Below are 25,847 nucleotides of genomic sequence, written 5' to 3' on the forward strand. Positions count from 1 at the left end.
CTTTCCAGGCTGGGAATGGCTCAAGGTCTCCAGGCTGTGTGTCTAAGATAGAGAGGGCTCATGTGACTGCTCCTTGGAAAAATCAAGTGTGCCTAGCTTGGGTTTCCAGCATATAATTGGGGAGTCGCTGGAGATCATTGAGTTCAACCTCTTCACTTTACAGATGGGAAACTGGGGCCCGCTGGAACAGGGGCTTGTCCCGGCTAAGTCTCGACAGGGACCCAGTCTTCTGACCGCAGCGAAGAGTCCGCATCACCCATCATGGCCCAGGGGCGCTACATTACATGCTGCTGCCTGAGTCACCTGTACCCAGCACCCAGAACGGTGTGCATCCCTGATGCGTCCCAGGAAGCATCTCCCTTTTACGGGTGACGGGACCAGCCGCAAACCACACGCGAGTGCCCAGAGCTAGGCCACCACTCCCGACTTCTTGAACCTTCGCTACAGCTTGTCACAGGCCGGCGGGCAGTCCTGCGGGGGGCGGCGGGGGCCACCCGCTGACCACGAGCGAGAGCAAACGCGCAGAACCACCGTGCGGGGCGTCCCAGGCGTGCGCGGGCCCCGGGCAGGGCGCGTGCGCAGCAGCCCCGAGCTCCCATTGGCTCCCGCGGACCGGGAGGCGGGGCCGTGCGCGTCGCGCTTCCTCCGCCCCAGCTTCCGCGTCGCGGCTGGGGCAGCTGGACCCCCGGTTGGTGGCGGAGTCCTGGCTCACTTTGGGGCGGGAGGCGGAGCTGGAGGTCGGAGTCAGGCCGGGAGCCTGGGCTCAAGCGGCGGGCGCTTACTCCCTCCGAAGTGAGAGCGCGGCGACGCCCTGCGCGGGTTCCCGCCCCGGACGGGAGGGCGGCGCGCCCTCCCGGGGCATCCCGGCCAGCCCCAGCCTCGACCCCCTCCCGACTGTCGGCGCCCTGACCCCTCCCACCGGCCTCGACCTCGAGTTGGGTGAAGACCCGCTAGCCTGCGCACCAGTGCCTCCAGCTAACGCTGTTCACCTTTGCAGATGAGCGGGGACTCCGCCCTTCCCTGAGAACTTGAGGGCTCCCCAACCCCGCCATCCCTGGATCCCCCCAATAACCAGTTCTTTCTCTTTCCCTCTGCAGATGGACGGGACAGAAGGCAGTGCTGGGCAACCGGGCCCCGCTGAGCGGTCCCATCGAAGCAGCGTGTCCTCCGTGGGAGCCCGAGGTGGGTCCCTGTCCCCGCCACCTACTTCTCTATACCCAGCTGGGGCCCTAGCCCTGGGGAAGTGGCCGTGGCTTGTCATCTCTTTCATTAGAGAGAATGTTATATATTAACAGGCAAAAGGTCTGTGAAGGTGTAGAAAAAAAGACAGCACCTGGCCTCTGTCACTAGGCTGTCGGCCAAGGTGGGTACTGTTCTTTAATTTCCCTTTTCTCATTTGTAAAAGGAGTATGCCTTGCAGAGCTGTGAAATTCAAATGAAATCTCATGAATGAAGAGTGACACATTCACGTTCTCTGATTTCTTTCTCACAAACAATGGTTTGGAAGCAGGGATCATTATCTTCATTTTATAAGGAGGGAAATTGGGCCCTAGAGAGGTTAAGTCACTGGGTACTGGAGCCTGCAGTGCCTCTCAGTTGCCCCTACCTGAAAAGTGAGTGTGAATCACAGGCTCCTGGAGATGATTTTATGGTCCGTCAAGAAAATAGCAGTTACAGAACAGACTGGAAATCCAAAATGCCCTTTCACTTGTGTTAGTGATAAACTATGCCTTTGCCTTTCATTGGCTTCACTCCATTTGATCCACAGCCACACTTTGAGAGAGGTGTGTTCTCCCTGCTTTAAGATGAGGCAACTGACATTCACACTTGCTGAAGAAATCAGCGTGTTAGCGGGGGCCCAGGCTAGGATTGGAACCCAAGTATATTGGCCTCCAGGCTCGGTGCTCCCCTATGGTTCCTGCAGCTCCAGGGATGGGGATTTGAATCTGGCTACTCTTCCAAGGGTCTTCCTTCAGCACCAGACTCCAGATAAGATCATACGGGCTATCACAAGTAACCACTCAACGTTTTAGGTTGTATTTCTCCTGGCCTGTTTAGACAGTCCTGAAAGCCCATAGAATTGGGTCCTGAGGCTTGAAGAATCCCGTGGGAGCTGAACCCTGGAAATTGCTTTACCTTGGGGCTGCCTTGGGAATCCTCTATTCCATCTTAGCCCGGGCCAGAGAGAGACAGCTACTTGCCTAAGGATAACAGTGAGTTTGGCAGCTTTCCTGCCTCACAGGCTGATATACTCCTATAATCTCAGGACAGATTCAGCCTGTTTCTGCCTCAGTACCCACCTGTGGAATGTTCTCTGTCAAGGAAGAAGCTGAGCAGAGTTGTTGGGGCTGCCAGGAGAGTGTGTGGGGGTGCAGTGACCAGTCTTAATTTGAACCTTTGGGAGTTAGGGTGGGGCTGGTCCCTGGGCCAGAATTGCTGGATTTCTGGGTAGTTTGAAGGTCTCAAGTAAGTCTTAACAGCACCCTACACAGGATCCTTTGGGGATGCTGGGGCTCTGTATCTGCAGGGTAACCTTGGTCACCCCAGGGGGTGTAGAGTGGGAACTCCAGCCCCAGTGGAAGGTAGTGAGTTCCTTGTCAGCATATGTATGCTTAGGTAGCAGGCTCAGCTGACCCTGCCCTGCCTCCATTGCAGCAGCTGACGTCCTGGTGTACCTGGCGGATGACACAGTGGTGCCCCTGGCTGTGGAGAACCTGCCCTCACTTAGCGCCCACGAGCTGCACCGAGCTGTCCGTGAGGTCCTGCAGCTCCCGGACATCGCCCTAGATGCCTTCGCACTCTGGCTTGTGTCCCCTCTGCTGGGTAAGCCTTGGCAGTGAGAAGCCCATGCTGGAGGGTCGGGAGGGCAATGAACCAGTGGGAAGGGAAGGGGCAGCTTCCAGAACTTATGCCCGTTCTCCATAAGAAGAAGGTGGGACCTCTGTATGTCCTGGAGCTATCCCCCACTTTGAGGCCCTAGAGCCCTAAGAGAACACCTGGCTCTTCTGCCCCCACCTTCTTTCTCTCCTAGTGGCAGAGGAAGGGTCAAGTCTGACCCTCAACCTGGATGCTGGAGTCTGGGGCACAAGGTGTAGCAGGGAGGAAAGGGATCCACATTCAGTGAGCATGTAGTAGGTGCCACAACCTGAGCTGGCATTTCTTTCTTTCTTTTTTATTTTTTTTTTAAAGATTTTCTTCATTTATTCATGAGAGACACAGAGAGAGAGAGACGCAGGGACACAGGCAGAGGGAGAAGCAGGCTCCATGCAAGGAGCCCAGCCTGGGACTCGATCCCAGGACTCGATCCCGGGACTCCAGGATCACACCCTGGGCCAAAGGCAGGTGCCAAACCGCTGAGCCACCCAGGGATCCCCTTGAGCTGGCATTTCTTGAGCACGATTTCTCCTTACCCTCACGGCCCAGCCCGGTGTTGCAGATAAGGCCATTGAGGTTTGGAGTGGCAGGTTCACGGAGTAGTAGGACTGAGGCCAGAGTGGAACCTGGGGGTACCCTCAGCCAGCCTCTTTGAACTGCATTCTGCTCCTTGGGGGAGGGAGAAGGTGGACCTGGCCTAGGGGAGTGGCTACTCCTGAAGGCAGGGAGGGTGGAACAAGTGGGAGCCCCACTTTTCTGCAGCCCTGCAGGAAGGGAGTCAAAGGAGAGGATGCCTTGCGAGGTGCCAGGGCCAGGCATATCTGCCAAGCTTAAATATTCTCCTTTCTTGTAGAAGAACAGAGGCTAGAAGAGGGGTGACTGGTTCCTCGGAGGCCCTAGCAGTTACCTCTTTCTTGAGACCAGTAGAATTTATGCCTCTACCATAGAGGGAGGATCTCTGCCAGCCTGGTGGGAAAGGGAGTGCCCTTCCCATATGTCCCTGTCCTGTCCTTGTCTGTCCTTCCATGTCCCTTCCCATATGTCCCTGTCCTCCCTCCCATTGGAGCTTCCTGTCCAGCTGCTACTCTCGCCTACCCTCTTCCTGCTGACATGTCTCCTCCGCCTGCTTCCCACCCAGGTCAGCTGCCCTGTCGTCCCCCCCACACCTTGGGTGTTGGTCAAAACTGTCAGTACCTTGGTTTGTGTCTTTGGGAAGCTGGGGGTGGCTGGCCTCTGTCCTGCCTCAGGCTCCCTGTTCCTGCAGCTGGGCGGCTGTTTCTTCCTCCTCCTTCCTCCGCCCCCACTTCCTCCTCATCACATTCCTCTTCCCCTGTGGCAAGAACATGAATGGGCCGCCTGTGTGGCCAGCAGGGTCATCCTGGGGCACCACCCTATCCAGGACGAGGGTGGCTAGAGGCCCCAGCACAAAGTCAGCGCCCACTTGGTTCCCAGGCTGGGTTCAGGAAGGCTGAAAGGCTGTTTCAGCTTTGACTCGGTCCCTCAGAACTCTTGGCTGCTCTCGATCCCCCAGAGTGGGTTAAGCGGGGAGCAGGTGGCCCAGGGCTAGGCGGCCGGGGCAGGGTGCTGTCTGCTAGAGCCACCCTTCAAGCTGGATGTGTGGGGAGTTTTGTCCTTCACAGTGCCCTTGTCACTGCACGGAATAAGCTCCGGGGCACACGAGTCTCACTTGGGTGAAAGCCTCCAGACAGGAAGGGCCCATCTGATAGTGTGTGGGACCACAGGATCAGTGCTCTGCTCTGATCGTGGGAGTCCTCGGAGCTGCTGGGGCACAGGGTCGGGATGGGCTGTAGGCAGAGGGAAGGGCACCGTTGCCCAGGGTCCCCTCTCCTCCTCTGTGTCCAGGGACCAGCTCATCAGGTACCTTGTTCATCTCACGAGTATATGTAGAGCCACCTCCTCCACCCCGTTTTGGCTGGTAATCTCGATGCTTGGGGACGCAGTATCCTCGCTCTCAGGGACCTCACGGTCTAAAGTGTGCTACGGGAGCTCTGGTCCTGGTTTAGCCACTAACACTTGGTGGCCTTAGGCAGGCACTGTCCCTCTTTGGGCTTCAGTTTTCCACCTGGCCAGTGGGTGGCCTCATGCACTCCAGCGCTGACATCCTGTGAATGTCCAGGCAGAGAGCAGGTGGAGGCCCTGCTGAGTGGCCTGGCCAGTGGGGTTGCAGAGGGAGCCTTTCCTGGAGAGGAGAGGACACTGTCACTGGGGGCTTGTGGCCAGTCCCCCTCCTGGGGAGTGGTGAGGCAGGGCTGGCAACAGATGGGTGCGGCAAGCACCTAGGTAGGAAATGAGGGCTGAGGAGAGGTCAGAAATCTGATTCTGAAAAACGTTGGCAGAGAAAGGGATGTGAAGAAGCTGGATGCAGGATTGGATGGGAGAGGCTGCAGGCAGGAGGGAGGCCAGTTTGGGGGCTGTGACTACTGTTTTGGGTTAAGATCAGGAACCAGGGGATCCCTGGGTGGTTCAGCACCTGCCTTTGGCCCAGGGCATGATCCTGAAGACCCGGGATCAAGTCCCGCATCGGGCTCCATGCATGGAGCCTGCTTCTCCCTCTGCCTGTGTCTCTGCCTCTCTCTCTCTCTCTCTTTCTTTCTCTTTCTCTCTATCATGAATAAATAAATAAATCTTAAAAAAAAAAAAAAGATCAGGGGCCAAATGGAAGCCTGAAGAACAGAGATGAGGACCCTTGACTTCAAGCTGGGAGGATAAGGCTCTGGGGCTCACAGTGGGAGATTAAGCAGGGAGAGAGGGGTCCAGAGAGGGGTCAGACGGCAGGGGAGGTTAGTTGATGGGATAGATGTTGTCATTCCCATTCCTCTACTTCCGCCAGCCACCCTTGTTTATCACCTGTGGCTTAGAAATGGCGTCTGACTTCTTAGAGGCTGTGGTTGCTGGCACATGAGATGAGAGCACTTTCTCATTACTGGCCCAGGTTGTCGAGTCTGGGGTCCCGCTGGCTGCCCAGAATCAAGAGACGGGCATGAGTGGTGCACTTAGCCATTCTGCCGACCTTTGTGAGGACCTATGGCCGGCCAGGGGTACAGCAGTGAATGGGACAGAGCCACTCATGCTGGAGTAACCTGAGGGCTCACCAGCTCGTGGGGCATAGACCAGGAGATGACATCAGATAGTGGTAGACAGTGTCAAGACAACCAAATGAGGGTGTAGTTGGTGTGGTGGAGGGTGACGGAGTGGGGGTGCTGCCTCAGTGGATGGTCTGGGGAAAGAGACACTTGAACCAAGACCCAAGCCAGTCAGCCATGTGAAGACCTAGTGGAGAGAGAGCCCGAGGCAGGAGGAACAGCAAGTGCAAAGGCCCTAAGGCACTGACAAGCTGGGAAGGTTCAAGGGATTGAAGAAGGCCAGTATGGCAGGAGCAGAGTGGGAAGGGAATGAGGTGGGAGAGCTGGATGGCATGGAATGAAGGTCAGCTGGAGCCCCTGGGGGAGATGCTGGAGGTGGGGCCTGGCGAGGGAGAGGTCCAGCCTCTGCCGGGGGCAGGGGAGGGCAGCCCCTTGGGCCTCTAGGCTTCAGTTACCAACTTTGAGCTCTGCTTCCTAATGGCCGTGCTGCAGGGTTCATCTGTACCACCATCCCTGGCACCTTCCATCAGCCACAGCCTCTCCACTCCGGGCCACCCCCATGCTTCAGGGAGTCTGAGGCTGGCACTGTCTAGAGCCTCATCCTCTCTCACTGTGTGACTTTGGACAAGAAACTTAACCTCTCTGAGCCTCATTTCTCCCAATGAGTGAAATGAGGATAGTGTTTTCATGGGGCAGATGTACATAATCCACTTGAAGTGCTTCTGACCACTGATACCTGCTCAGTTAACACTGGCTGTAACTGGGGTGCCTAGTGGCTCAGTTGGTTGAGTGACACTCTTAGTTTCTGTTCAGGTTGTGATCTCAAGGTCATGAGATTGAGCCCCACATCGGGCTCTACACTTAGCAGGGGTTCTGCTTGAGTTTCACTCTCTCTCCCTCCCCCTCTGCACCTCCCCTCCCACCCTGCCCCAAGCATATGTGTACGCTCTCTCTGTCTGTCTGTCTCTCTCTCTCAAATAATAGATAAATAAATGTTAGAAAAAAAAAATTCCTGGCCATGACTTGCCATCGTCGTTGCTGTGTTAGTGGGCGGCAGTCATATCACTCAGAGGCCGCATACACAGGCCGCTTCCTCTCTCGTCCTGCAGAGGTGCAGCTGAAGCCCAAGCACCAGCCCTACAAGCTGGGCCGCCAGTGGCCAGAACTGCTCCTGCGCTTCACTGATGCTCCTGACGATGACGTGGCCATGGGTTAGTGCTGCTGCCAGTGTGCCCCTGTCTCAGGCCCACCTAGGCCTCCCCTGGCAGGTGGGGCTGCCCTTGCTGAGGGGTGGGACCAGCATCTCCCCTTGGGCACCATCAGCTCAGGATGCTGGAGGTGGGGCCTGGTGACAGGGAGGCCCAGCTCTGCCAGGGCCAGGGGAGGACAGCCCCACAGGCCTCTGGGCCTATTACCAGCCTTTACAGGTTCCTCGAGGGGAACCCAGGAGAGGGTGGCCTGGGGGACAGCTATGCATCCCCCTCTCTGGACAGTCCTGAGGTTTTGTCAGTTATGGTGGGTGAGGGAGCACTGGGCCTGTCAGGGGAGATGGTGAGGCTGGGCCAAGCCAGGGGGGCCAGGCAGTGACCCCAGCCTCTCTCCTCAGATGAGCCTTCCCTGCAGTTCCGAAGGAACGTGTTTTTCCCAAAGCGGCGGGAGCTCCAGGTGAGGCCGTGAACCCCAAGTGGGACCACCCATCTCTGGTGCCCTGTGTCCCTCCTCCCCTTGTCCCTAGACCCCTGAACACTGGTCGTTGAACCAGCTGAGCAGCCCCTCCCTACCACACCGGCCTGTAGATCCATGATGAGGAGGTCCTGCGGCTGCTCTATGAGGAGGCCAAAGGCAACGTGCTGGCCGCACGGTACCCATGCGACGTGGAGGACTGTGAGACCCTGGGCGCCCTGGTGTGCCGCGTGCAACTCGGGCCCTACCAGCCTGGCCAGCCCACTGCCTGTGCCCTGAGGTGAGGGCCAGTGGGACCTGAGGCAGGGGCATGGGGTGGGGAGGGTTGCCCTGGAATCCTACTTCCAGGAGGAAGTCAGGAGGCCTAGGCCCTAGGGCTGGCCCTGACACTGTGTGACCTTTGACAAGTCACCCTACCTTTCTCAACCCCTTTCCCTCATCTGCACTGGACCTGAGAATTAGGAGATTTGAGTGAAGTGACATCTGTGAGAAGAGCCCCAGGTGTGCATGAGGGTGGAACCCAGCCTCCACCTAACGTCAGAAGGGAGTTGAGCTTGTTCTTCAGGGGTCACAGCCCAGGACTGACCAGATACTGACCCCCACTCACCAGGAACAGTCCAGCTTTGTCCCAAACTCCAGGGACGAGGCCCTATTCCTCAGACACCATAGGATGCTGGCTCTGTGTCTTCCATCTCAGGAAGCCATGCTCCTTGCTCCGTGAATTGAATCTGCCGTGGAAGTAGACCAGGCTATTCTCTGACCTCCTTGAACAATGATCCTGAGGCTCAGAGATAATCCCAATGAGGATGAAATTTCAGCACAGCCTGCTCCTAGACCCTGGGCCCATCCCCACCCCAACACTGCAGTGGACAGTGTGTTGGAGGGAGAGGCTGTGCAGAGACAGGGCCCTGTGCCAGGTGACTTAACAGCTGGGACTCCGCAGGGACCACCCAGCTTAGCTGAGCCTAAGGGCTCCCACCGAGCCGGCTAAGGCTGGTGGCCATAGGAATCCTGGCTCTGGGGCGTTTCTATTCTTGCTGTGACTGATGGCAAACGCAACCCAGACTGTTTATACTTGAGGGACTTTGTCAGCCAGAATCATGGACAGGTCCAGAGGTGGTCGAGATGCAGAGGTTCTCAGATCTGCAGACACTTGTCCTCTCTCTCCTGGGCCAACCCTGTGTCCTCTGGGCCGGCTTACACTCAGACAGGCCAAATGGCCCAACAGTTGTGTGTTGGCAGGGAGAGGCCTCTCCCCTTACACACCAGTCCTCAGACTCACTCTGACACCTCCTTCCCCTGACTGAACCTCAGATCCACCCAAAGGAGACCCAGTGGCCAGGGCATGGATCGGCTTGCCTTGAACCTACACAGACCCCGTGCATAGGAGAGTGGGGAAGGCCAGATTTCCAGATGACAAGCGAGAGTTGTTGCTGGAAAAAGGGATGTGGGGGCACAAGCAGTGGAAATGCCCACAGCAGCCCCGAGAAGGATGGTTGGGCCTCCAGGTCAGCATGGGTTCTTTCCTCCCCTCAGCCCTCCGGAAGCTCCAGCAAAGCCCCCTTCCCTTTGTTGAGAATGGCATCCTCAGCAATAAGTGTTTGGTGCCAGGCCCATGCTGGTGCCCTTCCATGCAAGTAGCTGTCTGTGCCCTTGTTTCCTCTGTGGAGAAACTGGGCCTCTGAGAAGGTGCTCCCCACTCCCAGACAGAGCTCTGGCTGCAGGCCCCCCAGTGGCCCCGGAAGCAGCGCTGTTACCTCGAGATACTTACTGTAAGGTTGCCTGTTACTGGAAATCTTTCCTTCTTGAACCTGTGCTGGTGGATTGTGGGTTGCTGTTTTGCCCTGGCCTGCCCTTCGGGCCTCTCACCAGCCAGGCTTGCTATTGGGCTCACAGCCGTGGGCTCTCTGGTGGTTCCCATTCAGGACCTTACCTGCCTTTGCTGTGATCGAGCCGCACCCTGAGGACCTCAGCACCTCCAGCCGGGCCCCCAGCCCCAGAGCCCCTCCTCATGCTGGGCACCCACCTTCCTTCCTTTGCAGGGAGAAGCTGGATTCCTTCCTCCCTGCCCACCTCTGCAAGCGGGGCCATGGGCTCTTTGCGGCACTCCGGGGCCGAGGGGCCAAGGCGGGGACAGGTGAACAGGGCCTGCTAAATGCTTACTGCAAAGTGAAGGAAGCTGGCGATGGTGAGCACAGGGCCTCCCTGAGCACCCACTACCGTGCCTACCTCCTCAAGAGCCACGAGCTGCCCTTTTACGGGTGAGTGATTCCCTGGCGTTGTCGCCATGGGCGGCCACAGCCCTGGGGTCTCTGCTGTCCCTTTCCCCTGACATCCCAGCCATCGGTCTTGGCCTTTGCTAGCACGGCCTGCCAGGGCATCAGTCTCTGCTCCAGCCAGGCTCTGTCTTCACATGAGCCAGCACTGCAAGCCCCACGGGTACTGAGCTAGACGCCTGTTCTTGCCTCATTCCTGTCACAGGCCAGACCACCAGACAGCTCTTCCTCTTCCACCTGCCAGTCACTTGGTCGGTAGGCCTGCTGACCTCCCATTGAGCCCACTCTCCCTCTCATGCCTGTTCACGTCTGCTTGGTAGCTCTTGGGCACCTGCATGCCAGCGTTCTAGGCGCCAGTAGGACCTCAGTGAGCAAAGGGACCTGGTCTGTGCCTGATGGGGCTAACGATCCAGAGGGAAGAGAGACAGCAGCAGAGGTTGAGAACAGACTGCAGGTGGGCAGAGGCACCAGCCAGGTGACCAGTGAGGACAGTCACCAAAGGGGACAATACTCTGAAGGGGAGCAACGGCTCAGGCCAGGCGGTGATGATGCCAGAGGTGAGACATGGTCAAGTGTCGGAGATGTTGAGGTGTAGAGTCAACAGAATTTGCTAGACAGGTAGTGGAACAGATGAAGGAGAGGAGACGGAGCTCCCAAGGTCTGGTCAGAGGCAACTGGAGGATGACGTTGTCATCAAATGAAGTGGGACCGTGCCATGGAGCAGATTGGGGAAGGTTGGGGGTTTGGTTTTGGATGTGTTGATCTTAGATGCTTGCTGGATATCCAGGTGGCATTTCTGAGCGAGCATTAAAGTTTCTGAGTCTAGAGGCAGGTAATAATTGGTGGGCATCAGCATTTGGGTGGTTTGAAACCTGGAGCTCCAAGACATGGCCAAGGAGGTGAGTGTGGACTAGACGCAAGGAGACCCTGGGCCAGCAAGGCAGGTAGGTGGGTCTCTACAGGCCAGGTAAAGGGGCCTTCCAGGGCAGGAGAGAGTGATTGAGCCTCCCATGCTGCTACTTCCAGGTCAAGTTCAACCTGTCCTGTGCGGCTGGTGGTTGACCTCCAGCATCAGGGTGGCAGCGGGTGAAGGAGAGTGAGAAAAGACTGGAGACAGCGAGTGTGACCAACTCCTTCAGGGGTCAGTGCTGTGAAGTGGAGTCGAAAGATGCAGCATTTGTGGGTGGGGTCGGGGCAGAAGATCATTAATTTTCCTGATGGAGGAAATGTGTGGGTACAGACAGGGATGATCCTCTAGAGGAGGGGGTAGATGAGGCTAGGCAAGTGGCTGCTCCCGGTTGCTTCAGTGACTCAGTGAAGTAGGAGTCCCAGCCATTCGCTGGGCTCATAGAAGTTCTTCCAGGAGTAGGGACAGGAGTGAGGCTGCTTGCGGGAATCAGAGGGAGCACATGCTGGCCTCCAGGCCAGGTCTGGGGTGAGGGTACAGCAGCGCGGAATTCGGCAAGGGCTCTGGCTTCGCCTGCTGCCAGGGGGCAACAGGCCAGACTGCCAGAGGAGGAGGAAGGACACAACAGGTAGGGGAGAGGGCGGCAATTCAGTGGGTCGGCGTGCCAGGGCCACATCCTTCCCCGGTATCAAGCCCCAAAGCCTCCTTCATGGACCTTGAGCAAGTGTAGCTTGACCCCACTGCTGCTGAGGGGCCTTGGCCTGACAGACAGCAGGCCGAGGGGCTCTCCCAACCCTGACGTGGCCTGGCCACCTCCACCTCTGCCCCAGCCCCTACAGCCCGAGTCCTTGGGCTCCTGGTAGTTCCCTGAGCACCGCTTGCTCCATCCCACACCCACATTCACGCTCTTCCTCTGTCTTCAGTGGCCGCCCTCCTCTGTGCCACTCACTTCCTCCTCCCCCCTGTTCAGACCTTCCTGTCTGGTGAGACCAGCACAGATGCCGCCACCTCCAGGAAGTCTCCCTCCTCTTCCCTCACGATTTCTCCCTCCCCAGGGTCAGGTTTCATTGAAACTTCAGGTCATCAAAATGGCTTAAACTTCTCATGTGCCTGGGGCAGGCCGGGCCAGAGCATTGTGGTGGTGGAACCCAGACCCTGGACTGTCGGTTCTTAGTGCCAGAGGCGACAAATTAATAGCAGTTCTCTCCCCAGGTGTGCCTTCTTCCATGGCGAGGTGGACAAACCGGCCCAGGGCTTTTTACACCGGGGTGGGCGAAAGCCAGTGGCCGTGGCCATCAGCTTGGAGGGCGTGCATGTCATTGACAGCAGGGAGAAGGTACTTCCAGCTCCTCCAGGGCGGGACCTGGGTTGGGGGTGGAGGGCCTCACTGGAGAGGGAGTGGGGCCCTTACCCACGCCTTCTGGTTCTCTTGGGCCAGTGGTTGGCCTGGAGGCAGACTGGATGGCTTGCTGACCTCCCTCCCTCAGATGTCCCCACGGCCTCCAGTGCCACCCCGGGGGCTTCCTTGGGGTCTGTTCTACATCAGCTTTTCTGCCTAGCGTGTGAGGTAGGAGCGTGGCTAGGGCAGGGGGAGGTGCAGCTGGGGTGAAAGCCTCTGAGTGGAGGGAATCTGGCATGGCCTGGCTCCTCTGTTGGACCAATGGCTGAAGACTAGTTATTGGTTTTCCAGAAAAGCCTCACGACTAGAAGCCTTCCTTGGCTGCCTGAGTCCTGCTTCTCCCACTCCTGCCCTGTGGGGCGATTTCTCGGCACTTGGGCAGGAGTCTCTCCTAAGCTAGCAGGAAAGTTTTAGATGACTGCTGCTTGTCCCCAGAGTGGCACCCCAGCCCTTCCTTGCGCCCAAATATGCCGGGCCCAGAGCCCAGCTCAGCTTCTTGCTGAGTTGCTACCTAGTTGATTTCCAGGAAAAGGTTGTCCTTCCCACCTGCCTCTTGCCTCAGGTGACTGTCTCAGCTGTCAGGGGCCTGGCTGGCTAGTGAGAAGTGCTGTGGGTTAGGAGTTGTCAGCCTCCCCAGACCACAGCCTCCTCTGAGGGTCTGATGAAAGCTGCCACTCCTCAGAGAAATTCACACAGGAATTTAGCCTCAGCCTTACAGGTATATAGCCTGGTAAGGTGTCCCCTCCTGGTGGCACCTGAGCAGGATGGGGTAGGGGAGTGGACTGCTCAACCGAATCCAAACTCTGCATCTCCCTCTGGCCAGCATGTCCTGCTGGGCCTGCGCTTCCAGGAACTGTCGTGGGACCACACCTCCCCCGAGGAGGAGGAGTCTGTCCTGTGGCTAGAGTTTGATGGGGACAACGAGGGCACACCGGTCAACAAGCTCCTTAAGATCTACTCCAAGCAGGTAGTGGGCGTTGCCTACATGGGGGTGGGGATGGGGTGAAGTGTGGTAACCCTGAGCTTACGGTGCCCCAGGCTATGGGAGGCTCCAGGCTGGCTGACAAGGAGGTGAGAGGGCTGCTGAGGGCCTGGGGACCAGGGAAGCTGACATCAGCTTATCTTTGGCCACCCTTGTGAGTCAGAAGGCCTAGTTTGATGCCACCCTGGGCTTCCTAGTTCTGTGTGATTCTAGGAGTTGGGTGCTTTCAGAGCAGGAGCAGGCGTGGCAGGGTGAAGGCCCCACGTGCCTTGGTTTTGCTCTGTTCAGCCAGCCCCCACTCCTGCCCCTCCTGCTCCTGCCCTGGTCATGGCACAGGCCTTCCTCCCACACTTCCTCCTTTCTTTCAGCAGACACTGGTCAGAACCCCTGTCCTTGAAAGCACACCTCCACCCCTGCTGCCATCTGGGGTCCCTGGACCCTCCATAGGTGCTCTCCTTACTCTGGCCTCCCCTCCCACTTGGCCACACGTCTGGCCACAGCCAGCCTCTGCTTTGCCACACATCTGTCCTCCATCCCCACTCAGCTTGACCTGGGGCTCCTGGACACTCCACCCCTGTCCCCTGTGGTGGCTGCCCTGACCTCCTGCCCTGAGCATCCACAAGCTCTTCCCTCTCACAGCTTTGAATACTCAGCTGGCCCCGCCTTTTTGCTGATGATTCCATAATTTTTGCATTACCAGGCTAGACCCCTTTTTAAAGTAAATGTTTTATTGAATTATAGAGAAAAGCGCCCAAATCCCAAGTGTAGAGCTCAACGGGTTTTCCCAGAATAACCCACGTAATACCTTTCAGGTTGCAAAATAGAACCAGGACCCCAGGAGACCCCTCGAGCCCCCTCCCCCACCTCCCCCCGACCACCACCAAAGGGACCCCCATTGTGACTTGTTTCAGCCATGAGTCGTTCTGCCTGTTTTTGAACCTTCTGGTGGCAGGTCTGCACCATGTGTTCTGTCCCGTCTGATTTGTTCTGCTCTGCGGTGTGTTTGTGAACTTCATCCTCACTGTAGGTAGCAGTGACTGGATGTTTTGGGGTGCTCTCTGATGTTCCAGCATCAAATTCACCGGTCTTGACTTTCCATTCCATTGCTGAGGGACGCTTGGGTTTCCGGTTTATTATGACTATCGCCAGTGACACTCGTGATCGCTGCCATGCGTGTCCTTTGTGCACATATGTGGGTGTACACCCGGGAGTGGAACGGCTGGGCCAGCAGGTCAGTGCATGCACCCTCGAACAGACACTGCCCATTGTCCACGAGAGCTTGCTGCTTCGCATCCTCTCCCTCGGCCCGTTGTAGCCGCTCTGGAGGGACAATCGTGCTATCTCCTTATGGTTTTTTCCTATGTTTTTTAGTCTATTTTATTGAGGTATAATTTACAGTAAGCACCCATTTTAAGAGTAAGTTTTGATGCATTAACGTGCCTGTGTAACCACCACAGTCAGGCAGCAGAGCAGCTTATTTGCTGAGTTTTTATCTTTCTAGATGTTAAATGTCTGTTCACACCTTTTGTCCATTTTTTATTGGAGTACTTGTATCACCCCCAAATCTCCACCTGGCTATTGTTGGCCTCTCCCCGCTGCCTAATGAGATTGGCAACTTTTTTTTTTTTTAAGATTTTATTTATTTATTCATGAGAGACACACACACAGAGAGAGTCAGAGATACAGGCAGAGGGAGAAGCAGGCTCCATGCAGGAAGCCCGATGTGAGTCTCAATCCCAGGACTCCAGGATCAGGCCCTGATCAGGCTGAAGGCAGCGCTAAACCACTGAGCCACCCGGGCTGCCCCAGGTTGGCAGCTTTTATGTATTTATTTGCCATCTGGGTGTCCTCTGTTTGTTGAAATTTTTGCCAGTTTTTCTTTGGGGTTGCCTTTTTTTTTAATTCATCCTTTAGTACCTTTCTTGTCTGCTTTTAGAGTCATCTCCCACCTGCTACTTGATGCTTCCCACAAGCTCTCCCTAGAGTTTCGCTTTCTCCAGAGCTCGCTATAAATGTACTCCGCTACACGTGTACATGCACATAACCCTGCATATTTACCCAAGCAAAATAAAGACATATGTCTACAATGATACTTGTACTCAGGTGTTCATGGCAGTTCCATTTATAATAATTGAAGCATCAGAAACAGCACACATGTCCATCAGCTGGTGAATAGGGAAACAAATTGTGGTATACACACACTATACGTAACATGTGCAGCCTTTGCAACTGGCATCTTGCCCTAACTTTATGTTTTTGAGACCCATCCATTGTATGATGTGTCAGTTGGTCTTTATGTTGTCAAATTGTACTCCACATTGTGCGTGAACCTCAGGTCAGCTCTTCATCCACTGAAAGATACTTGAGTTGTTTCCAGTTTAGGGGCTTTTGTGAATAAAGCTGCTGTAAACATTTGTGTGGGCATATGCCTTCATTTCTCTCGTATAAGTCCCCAGGAGTGGGATTGCCAGATTGTGTGATAAACCTCATATCGTCCCTATCAGAAACCAAACTGCTAAAAAAAGAAAAAGAAAAAGAAAAAGAAAAAGAAAAGAAAAGAAAGAAAGAAAGAAAGAAAGAAAGAAAGAAAGAGAAAGAAAGAAAGAAAAGAAAGAAACCAAACTGCTTTCCAAAGTGACCGCACCATTTTGCATTCCCACCAGCACCATCTGAGAGTTCCAGGTGCTCCAGTCTGCCCAGCACTTGGTCTCTGCCAGTCTTGTCTGCCATTCTCATAAATGCAGTGGCTTCCATTTGCCTTTTCCTAAATTTCATGATGTTGATCATCTTTCCAAGTGCTTATTCTCCATGCACATATTGTCTCTGACAGAGGGTCTGTTCAGATCATTGGTCCATGTTTTCATTAGTTTCTTTTTCTTTTTCTTTTTTTAAGATTTTATTTATTTATTTATTCATGAGAGACACAGAGAGAGAGGCAGAGACAAAGGCAGAGGGAGAAGCAGGCTCCCTGTAGGGAGCCCGATGTAGGACTCAATCCGGAACTCCAGGATCACGCCCTGGCGGAAGGCAGGCGCTCAACCCCTGAGCCACTCTGGTGTCCCAGTTTCTTTTTCTTTTAAAGATTTTTATTTATTTATTTGAGAAAGAGCACAAGGGGGTGGGCAGAGGGAGAGGTAAAAGCAGACGCCCCACTCCCCAGGACCTGGGATCATGACCTGAGCCAAAGGCAGAAGCCACCTAGATGCTCCCTCATTGGGTTATTTTCCTATTGAGTTGTGAGTGTTCATTCTATAGTCTGTATCCTTTATCAGATATGTTTTGCAAATCTTGCAATCTGTGATTTGACTTTTTACTTTCTTAATTTTTTGAAGAGATGTTTTTAATTTTGATAGAGTCCATTTCATCAGGTTTTTTCTCCTTATGGTTCCTAAGAAATTATTGCCTTAAAAAAAAAAAAGAGGGGGGGATCCCTGGGTGGCGCAGCGGTTTGGCGCCTGCCTTTGGCCCAGGGCGCGATCCTTTTGGCCCCGGGATCGAATCCCACATCGGGCTCCCGGTGCATGGAGCCTGCTTCTCCCTCTGCCTGTGTCTCTGCCTCTCTCTCTCTCTCTGTGACTATCATAAATAAATAAAAATAAAAAATAAAAAAAAAGAGGGGATCCCTGGGTGGCTCAGCAATGTGGCGCCTGCCTTTGGCCCAGGGTGTGATCCTGGGGTCCCTGGATCAAGTCCCACATCGGGCTCCCTGAGGTGAGTCTGCTTCTCCCTCTGCCTGTGTCTCTGCCTCTCTCTCTCTCTCTCTCTCTCTCTCTCTGTGTCTGTCATGAATAAATAAATAAAACCTTTTTTAAAAATTAAAAAAAAGAAAAGTAATTATTGCCTAACCCCAGGTCACAAAGATATTCTGTATTTTTTCCTAGAAGTTTTATAATTCTTAGTAAAATTTCAGAAACTAGACGTTTTATAATTTTGGGTCTGTGATCCATTTCAAGTTGCTTTTATACATGAGGTGTGATATATAGATCAAGATTCTCTCTCTCTTTTGGTTTGGTTTGGTTTGGTTTCAGTGTTATTTGTTGAAAAGACTGTGCTTCCATCATTGAATTGCCCTTGTGTCTCTGTCACAATTCAATTGGCCAAGTGTGTGTGGGTTTATTTCTTGATTATCTGTTCTATGCCCTTGATCTATGTGTTTGTCTTTCACTAATAATCATACTCTATTGATTACTGAAACTTTATAGTAAGTCTTGAAATCAGATAGGATGATTTCCAGAACTTTGTATTTTCCAAAATTGTTTTTGACTATCCCAGTTCCTATGCATTTCCATATAAATTTTAAGATAAGCTTGTCGATTTCTACCTTTTCTTCCCCAAAAAAGCTTCTGGGGTTTAGACCAAGATTGTGTTGAATCTGTAGATTAATTTGGAGAGAATTGACATCCTAAGTCTTCCAGGCCATTTATTTTTATGTCTCCATTTATTTGTCTTTGATTTTTTTCACTAACATTTTATTGTTGTCAGCATACAGATGCTTTTATCATATTTTTCTCTAAGTATTGCTTTGCTTTGCTTTCTCTTCTTGGTGCTAGCCTAGGTGGTACTTTTTAATTTATTTTTATTTACTAGTTTTATAGTGACATAAAAGTTTATTGCTCTCTGAATAACATTATAGGTAGGCAGTCTAGTCTAGATCTGTTATTGTGGACTCACAATCCTTTAACCTTATTGCTCCAGCATGTATATTCCCTACTCTTATTGTTTTTTTAGGATTTTAATTATTTTTTTTTAATTTTTTAATTTATTTATGATAGTCACAGAGAGAGAGAGAGAGAGGCAGAGACACAGGCAGAGGGAGAAGCAGGCTCCATGCACCGGGAGCCCGATGTGGGATTCGATCCCGGGTCTCCAGGATCGCGCCCTGGGCCAAAGGCAGGCGCCAAACCGCTGCGCCACCCAGGGATCCCTTAATTATTTTTTAAATTAAAACTTTTATTTATTTATTAATGAGAGACAGAGAGAGAGAGCAGCAGAGGGAAAAGCAGGCTCCATGCAAGGAGCCCGACGTGGGACTCCATCCTGGGTCTCCAGGATCAGGCTCTGGGCTGAAGGCGGCGCTAAACTGCCGAGCCACCCAGGCTGCCCAAGGTTTTAATTATTTATTCACGAGAGACACACAGAGAAGCAGAGACCTTGGGAGAGGGAGGAGAAGCAGGCTTACTGCAGGGAGCCCAATATGGGTGGGACTCAATACTGGGACTCTGGGATCACACCCTGTGCTGAAGGCGGACGCTCAACCACTGAGCCATCCAGGCGTCCCTATTCTCTACTCTTAAGTTCACTTCATGGTCCAGGATAGCTGCTTCAACTCCAGCCATCACATCTACATGCTAGACAACAGGAAGAAGAAAAAGGAAAGGACAGGCAATCCCCCCTTTTAATTTCAATTTTTAGTTGTTCATTGTGGTATGTAAAAATACAGTTGATTTTGTTATCTACATATTCATATGTCCTGCAACTCTGTTAAACTCACTCACTGGTTCTCATAGTTCTGTTGCAGATTCTTTGGGGTTTTCTCTGTAGACAGTTGTGTCATCTGTGAACAGGGATAGTCATGTTCTGGCTTTCCAGTCTGCATGCCTCTATTTACTTGGCCTGATTGCAATCCCTTGGACCTCCAGTACAGTGTTGAGTGCGTGTGAGCAGACATCGCAACTTGCTGCTAACCTTAAGGGGGACATATATCCAGTCTTGCTCTCAATAAGTATGGTATCAGCTACAGGTCTTTGAAAGACACCCTCACTGGGATCCCTGGGTGGCGCAGCGGTTTGGCGCCTGCCTTTGGCCCAGGGCGCGATCCTGGAGACCCGGGATCGAATCCCACGTCGGGCTCCCGGTGCATGGAGCCTGCTTCTCCCTCTGCCTGTGTCTCTGCCTCTCTCTCTCTCTCTCTCTCTCTCTGTGACTATCATAAATAAAATAAAATAAATTAAAAAAAAAAAAAAAAAGAAAGACACCCTCACTGCGTCGAGGAAGTTCCCTTCTATTCCTGGTTTGCCAAGCTTTATTTTGAATGGATATTAATTTTGTCAAATGTGGTATAGTTTTAATGGCAGGCAGCATCACACCATGATTGGGGTTTTGTTCCAAGGAACTTAGAGGGCTCCCCTGTTGTGCTTTCAGCCCAGGGGCCTCTGTTCCCACTGGCCCTCCTGTTTACCAGCCTAGTGCCTGCCAGCTCTGCTTGGTGGAGTCACTCAGTGAGAAAAGGAGGCAGGGGTGGAGAGTAGATGCTGGCTTCTGCTCCTGGGCCTGGGCTGGGTCTCCTGCCCTGCCCGCCCCCCCCCCACCCCCCAGGATGGGTTGTGTTACTTCAGAGAGGCCTTGGAATGCACTGGATGGGGGCAGGTACCAGGCCACTTGCCACTTGTCTGTCACTTGGGGGCCATTCCCTTGGCCTCTGACCCTGCTCTTCCTATGAGTGCTTTTTGAAGCACAGGCAGGTATTGATCCACCTCCGTCCCTGCTGCATCCCACTGGCCTATAGCAGCACCTGCCACAGGGTAGGTACTCAGTAAATGTGTAACCTGACTAAAGGATGCCACGTGCTGACGGCATCCACCAGACTCCCGGCATCCCTGTCATACGGTGTCCAGACCATGCTCACTGACATCCGGTCACTTCTCCTTTTTTGTCAACATGTGTTATATTTAAAATTTGTTGAGAAGGTAGCACTTTGGAAGAATGTGCTCAGAGGGAACCCGTCAGTCTGTGGTCTGACCACCATCTTCTTCATAGGCCTGCAAACTCTTCTCTCAGACAACTCCCCTCCATTCTTACAACCCAGAAAGCTCTGTCCTGGGTCCTCTTCTTCATCAGCCTCCTGTGACTGCTGAGATTCCTCCCCTATCTGGCTTGACTGCTGCAGCCCCTGGCACTCAGCCTTCCTGGCCTGGGCCTTCTGCCAGAATGTTCTTTCTTACCCATCCCACCTCTCAGACCTGAGACGGGAACTCATCCATCAGGCCTGACCTCCAAATTCAACCCAGACGGACACCTCCCCTGTCCCCTGGCCCACAGAGCACCTGACCCCCTCTTCCTTTTTTTGTGTTTGTTTCATCATCTGCCTCCCCCAGCAGAAAGCAGGGGCTAGTCCAGCTCATCCATCTCACTCCACAGAGCATGAAAAGGCTGGGCCTGGGCCATACGTAGCTCACCACCCAGGCCTCAGGGTGGTCCCTCTGTCCTCCCCAGGCCGAGCTGATGAGCAGTCTCATTGAGTACTGCATTGAGCTGAACCAGACTTCAGAGCCTGCTGCCTCCCAGGAAAATGTGTCTGGCATCCCCTCAGCCGCTGGTGCCCCACCACCTCCCATTCAGCGCCCACAGCTGCGGAGACAGGGCAGCGTGGTATGCAGCCGCCTCCAGCATCTCTCCACCATTGACTACGTGGAGGAAGGTGAGCACATGTTCACGTGTACACACATACACACACACATATGCACACCTAGGGAGCCCTAGGGACAGGGAGCTGCTAAGTGATTGCAGAGGCATCGAGTTAGGGTCCAGCTGGAAGGGACCTAATTGGAGGATGGGGGTGAGGTCAGGGGAGGTTCGCATCTGTGAGTTCTGTGATTGGGAACGGGCCTTTGGGACCCTGGCAGGAAGGATCCCTCCCTGTCCCTGTCCACAGATATGTTCCCTGTGGCTGTGTCCAGTTGTGAAAAACTAGAAACTCCTGAAGTCTGTTCTTTCAAGTGTGGATATAGAAACAATGGGCCACATCCGGTGGACTCAGGGCAGGTGGTAAAAGGGCAGGACCCTTAATGCAGTGTGGTGTCTCACATCAGGCCCCGGAGCAGACAGACATTTGTGAAAGAGCTGGTGAAGTACTGAAGTCTGTAGTTTAGTTAATCATGTTGCATCGATGTTTATTTTTTAGTTTTGGCAAATATACGATGGTAATGGAAGATGCCAGCATCAAGAGAAGCTAGACGAGAGTACATAAGAACTCTTTGTATTATCTTTTCTTGATAAATCTAGAATTATTCCAAAATAAGAAGGTTTAAATGTAGTAAGGATGACCTGCATTTAGATAGCAAAATGTAGGGGATTCCTGGGTTGCTCAGCAGGTTAGCACCTGCCTTCAGCCCAGGGCATGATCCTGGTGTCCCAGGATCGAATTCCACATCGGGTTCCCTGCATGGAGCCTGCTTCTCCCTCTGCCTGTGTCTCTGTCTCTCTCTGTGTGTCTCTCATGAATAAATAAATAAAATCTAAAAAAAAAAAAAATAGATAGCAAGATGTAGAGGTACCTGGCTGGTTTAGTCAGTGGAGCATGTGACTCTTGATCTTGGGGTTAGGAGTTCAAACCCCATGTTGGGTATAGAGATTACTTAAATACAAAATTTTTAAAATAAATAAATAGCAAGATGTTCACAATAAGGTCAAGTAATAAAAATCAGGTAATAGGACCACCCACGCAAGACTGCATCTGTGTATAGGAGGGACATGTGCCAACTGTGGTGGTGAATTGCTGTAACTTCTACTTTTTTCCTTGTGTTTCTTTGTAGCATTTACATTTTTGATGACAAACAAGCATATCTTTTTTTTTTTTTTAAGATTTTATTTATTAGAGAGAGGGGAGAGGCACAAGTAGAGGGAGAAGTGGGGAGCCTGATGCGGGGCTCAATTGCGCAACCCTGAGATCATGACCTGGGCTGAAACCAAGTGGGCCACTTAACTGACAGACACCCAAGCGCCTACAAGCATGTCATTTTTATCATCAGGAAAAGCAAAACAATATTTTTTAAAAAGGTTTTATTTATTTGACAGAGCATGAGCACAAGCAGGGGGGAGCTGCAGAAGGAGAGGGAGAGAGGGAGAAGGAGAAGCAGGGAGCCTGACACGGGGCTGGATCCCAGGACCTTGGGATCATGATCCGAGCCAAAGGCAGATGCTTAACCAACTGAGCCACCCAGGTGCCGCGTGAAACAATTTTTCTGTAACGTGACCGTTTCTCCATTTCTACACCTTGGTGTGGCTAGCAGGCGTGTCACCCAGCTCCCTATTGTGGGACATGACAGTTATTTCCAGTTTTCAGCCACTATAGACAACACAGGTATTGCTAAATCCTTGCTTGGAATCTGAACCATTTCCTCAGGATCATTCCCTAGAAACAGGGTTGCAGTGTCAGACGGCATGCCTGCTGGCTCCCCTCCTGGGAGGGCATACACTCCAGTCATCTAGCCACTCTCCAGCACACTAAAAGAGAACTTGTTTGGGTTTGGTTTGGTGTTCGAGCATTAGTGAGGTTGGACCGATTTTGTGTGCTTGATCATTTTTCTTCATGGATCATTGTTCACTTATTTGTGTTGTCTATTTTTCTTTTGTTGCTAGATTTTTTTTTTTTAAGATTTTATTTATTGGGCAGCCCCAGTGGCTTAGCTGTTTTGCGCCGCCACCTTTGGCCCGGGGCGTGATCCCAAGGACCTGGGATCGAGTCCCACATCAGGCTCCCTGCAGGGAGCCTGCTTCTCCCTCTGCCTGTGTCTCTGCCTCTCTCTTCTTCTGTGTCTCTCGTGAATAAATAAATAAAAACTTAAAAAAAAAAAAAAGATTTTATTTATTTATTTGTGAGAGACACACAGAGAGAGAGGCAGAGACATATGGAGAGAGAGAAGCAGGCTCCCTGCAGGGAGCCTGATGTGGGATCATGTTCTGAGCCAGAGGCAGACACTCAACCACTGAGCCACCCAGGTGCCCGTTGCTTGATTTTGTTAATTAACATCTTACGTTAATGTGGTGTATTTGTTACAGTTATTGAACAAATAAGGATACAGTATCATTAAACTCCTTTATTTTAGCCTAATGTTCTTTCTAGTGGTAGGCTCCCATCCAGAACGCCACACTACATTTAGTTGTCATATCTCCGTAGGCACCCCTGGGCTGCGACAGTTTCTTAGATTTCCCTTGTTTTTGATGACCTTGGCAGTTTGGAGAGGGACTACTTGGGGATATTGTAGGATGCCATGTAACTGGCATTTGCCTGGTGCTTTCCTCATGCTCAGGCAGGAGTTGTGGGCTGGGGAGGAAGGTCCCAGAGGTAAAGTGCCATTTTCATCACACCTGTCAAAGGTGCATTATCAACATGACTTAGGACAGTTGATGTTGACCTTGGTCACCTGGCTTGAAATTTAACTTATATGAATTCCTTTTTTTTCTTATGGAGGCTCACCTTCAGCCAGCCTCCTGTGCTGTAGGTGTTTTATTTCTTTGGTCTGTTCTTGAACTGGGTTGAGCAAAAGCTCCTGGGACAGCAGAGCTGACCCAGCATCAAATGCAAAACCCAGATTTGCCTCTGATGCAGAAGGCTAACCGCATGTCTTGCCCTTAGCAGCACTGGCAGACGAGCTTCGGTGGGGTCTGAGGCTCAGACAGTTCGTGGATGCAACGAGGGGGACCCAGTGTGAGTAGGTTCTGGAAGGAGCCAGCCCCTGGTGCCAGAACCCAGGCTCCCAGGGGCCTGGACCATCACACCCCAGGAAGCCCTCCCTCAACACGTTCCTCTTATTCCTTCATAGGTCAGCAGATCAAGCGGGTGAAACCAAAGCGCACCACATCCTTCTTCAGCCGGCAGCTCTCCATGGGCCAGGGGAGCTACACCGTGGTGCAGCCCACCGGCAGCCTGGAGCAGGGCTGAGGGTGGCAGTGCCGGGCAGGGGGAGGGCACAGGGAGGTCCTCCCTGGACCTAGCCCAGCGCTCTTCTCCCAAGGGGCAGGACCAGGCTGTGGCTCTGGTGTTGGGTAGGAGGATTACCTCGGAGAAGAAAGAAGCGGCTTCTGTGCCCGTGGTGGTACATGGGCCACGCAGAGCTGGCTGGGGACTCCCGCAGGGTCTTCCTTGCAGCCTGCCTGCCTTTCCCCTGGACTCAGCCCCACTGCTGTCTCAGGACCATCTGAGGAGGTTCTGGCCACCTCCTCCCAGCCAGGGATGTGCCCTTCTCAAGATGGACGGTGTCCCCGGCTCTGAAGTCCTCAGTGACAGACCTGATGGCAGGTGGCCGAAAATTGGGTTCAGGACTATAGGTCCAATGTGTGTCTTTGGTCTTTTCCCTGGACTTTGGTGACCACATCCCTGCATTTCTTCTGCCACATTCCACCCACGCTGCCAGTCTGGGCATGGCCCTGAGGGGTGGGAAGGAGGCCTCCCTGGATTGAACCACAGCAGGAACAGAGAGAGTGAAGCCTCCCACCCATACTCTCTGGCTGGATGGAACTGGAGGGAACCAGGCAAGGCCTGGCTCAGGGAGCACTCTGTGCCCCTCACTCAGGCCTCTTGTGGTCAGGACACATTCTGACTGGAGGGAAAGTGCCTTTTTGCCAGCTTTTGATGACAGCACTGTTCCAGGAGGTGGCTGCCCTGTGGACCAATGTGCCCACCAGATCCACACTCTACACTTACAGAGGTTCCCAAACCACCCTGCGCTTCAGGTTCTAGTTTTGCTCTTTTTTCATCTGCTTCAGTTCCACAAAGCCTGTGAACTCTGGGGTAACGAGAAGATGCCCCCACCAACCTCAGAGCTGCTGGCTCTCCTTCAAGATGGCGCCATGGTGTCCACCCTCCTGACCCTGGGGGTGGCCCATGCAGGGAAACGTCCTATGCGACTTGGTCTCATCTTTCCAGGGACATTGTAGGGAGGCTGGATGTGGCACTGGGCATGGTTTTTAACCTGCTTCCCCCTCCTGGCATCTCCCAGAGGAGCCGTCCCAGCCCCTCTGCTCCTCCATGGTGGGTCCATGGCCCTCAAAGCGCTTCCTGGGACTTTCCACAGGAAGAAGCAGGCACAGCTCAGCACTGGATTCTGCTTTGTCCTCCGTCTTCCCTCCCTGCTGAGAGCCTTGGCAGAGGAAATGCAAACTGGTCTCCAGGGTCAGAGCCCATTCCCTCCTCTTCCTTATGGTGGCTTTTGAGCACTCCAGATGTTCTGGGGCGGGCTAGCCTCCAGCAGTAGGGACTTTGTTAATTGTTATAATAAGTAGGTGTCCCCAGCCTTGTGGAATGTCCCAGCCAGAGGACATCTTGTCTCCCCTCCTGGAGTCACTGGACCTGAGTGGCTGACAGCCCACCTGGCACCCAGCCCCCTGGTTATCTCCTCCTCTCGCTCTTTTGACCCAAGTGAATGTTTATCTGCTGGGCTTGAGGGTGTCGGGCGTGGACACACATTACTTGTTTTTATCCTTCAGTCTGTTTTATCCTTCAGTCTTCTGTTCTCTGAGCATCCTTTGTGCCATGACCTTTTCTGCCTGCCCTTTGGGACAAAGCAGTATTTTACCAAGTGCCCTTTGAATATTCTCATTCTTTTGTATCATGTGACTTCTTAATAATAAAATAAATTTCTAGCGAACTTTGGGTGGTTTATGTTACTGAATAATGAGGGTGTGTTGGTTGCACCCTGGGAGTTGACTACAGGCTGCTTGTTTGCTTTTTTTTTTTTTTTTCCTTAAGATTTTATTTATTTATTAACAAGAGGGAGACACAGGCAGAGGGAGAAACAGGCTCCATGCAGGAAGCCCAACATAAGACTCCATCCCCGGTCCCCAGGATTATGCCCCGGGCTGAAGGGAGCGCTAAACCGCTGAGCCACCCAGGCTGCCCTTGGTT

General features: G+C 53.1%; 1 protein-coding gene across 6 annotated transcripts; it reads left to right on the forward strand.

Moving 5' to 3' along the window:
• The first annotated feature begins 595 nt into the window (after window positions 1-595).
• FRMD8 (FERM domain containing 8) lies at window positions 596-25,590 on the forward strand. 6 transcript variants are annotated; one of them, XM_026004447.2, is made up of 11 exons: window positions 596-688; window positions 1,098-1,182; window positions 2,656-2,823; window positions 7,088-7,189; window positions 7,585-7,643; window positions 7,775-7,941; window positions 9,704-9,922; window positions 12,057-12,180; window positions 13,067-13,210; window positions 20,438-20,642; window positions 23,767-25,590. In XM_026004447.2, exons 2-11 carry the CDS (start codon window positions 1,098-1,100, stop codon window positions 23,883-23,885), a joined length of 1,392 nt encoding a protein of 463 aa, XP_025860232.1. In that variant the 5' UTR covers window positions 596-688; the 3' UTR covers window positions 23,886-25,590. The 6 variants fall into 6 exon arrangements, with proteins under 6 accessions (XP_025860232.1, XP_025860231.1, XP_025860233.1 ...); XM_026004446.2 differs by having other exon boundaries at window positions 607-792; XM_026004448.2 differs by having other exon boundaries at window positions 628-939.
• The last annotated feature ends 257 nt before the right edge of the window (window positions 25,591-25,847 follow it).

Source organism: Vulpes vulpes, chromosome 5 (assembly GCF_048418805.1).
Source record: "Vulpes vulpes isolate BD-2025 chromosome 5, VulVul3, whole genome shotgun sequence".
NCBI lineage: Eukaryota > Metazoa > Chordata > Mammalia > Carnivora > Canidae > Vulpes > Vulpes vulpes.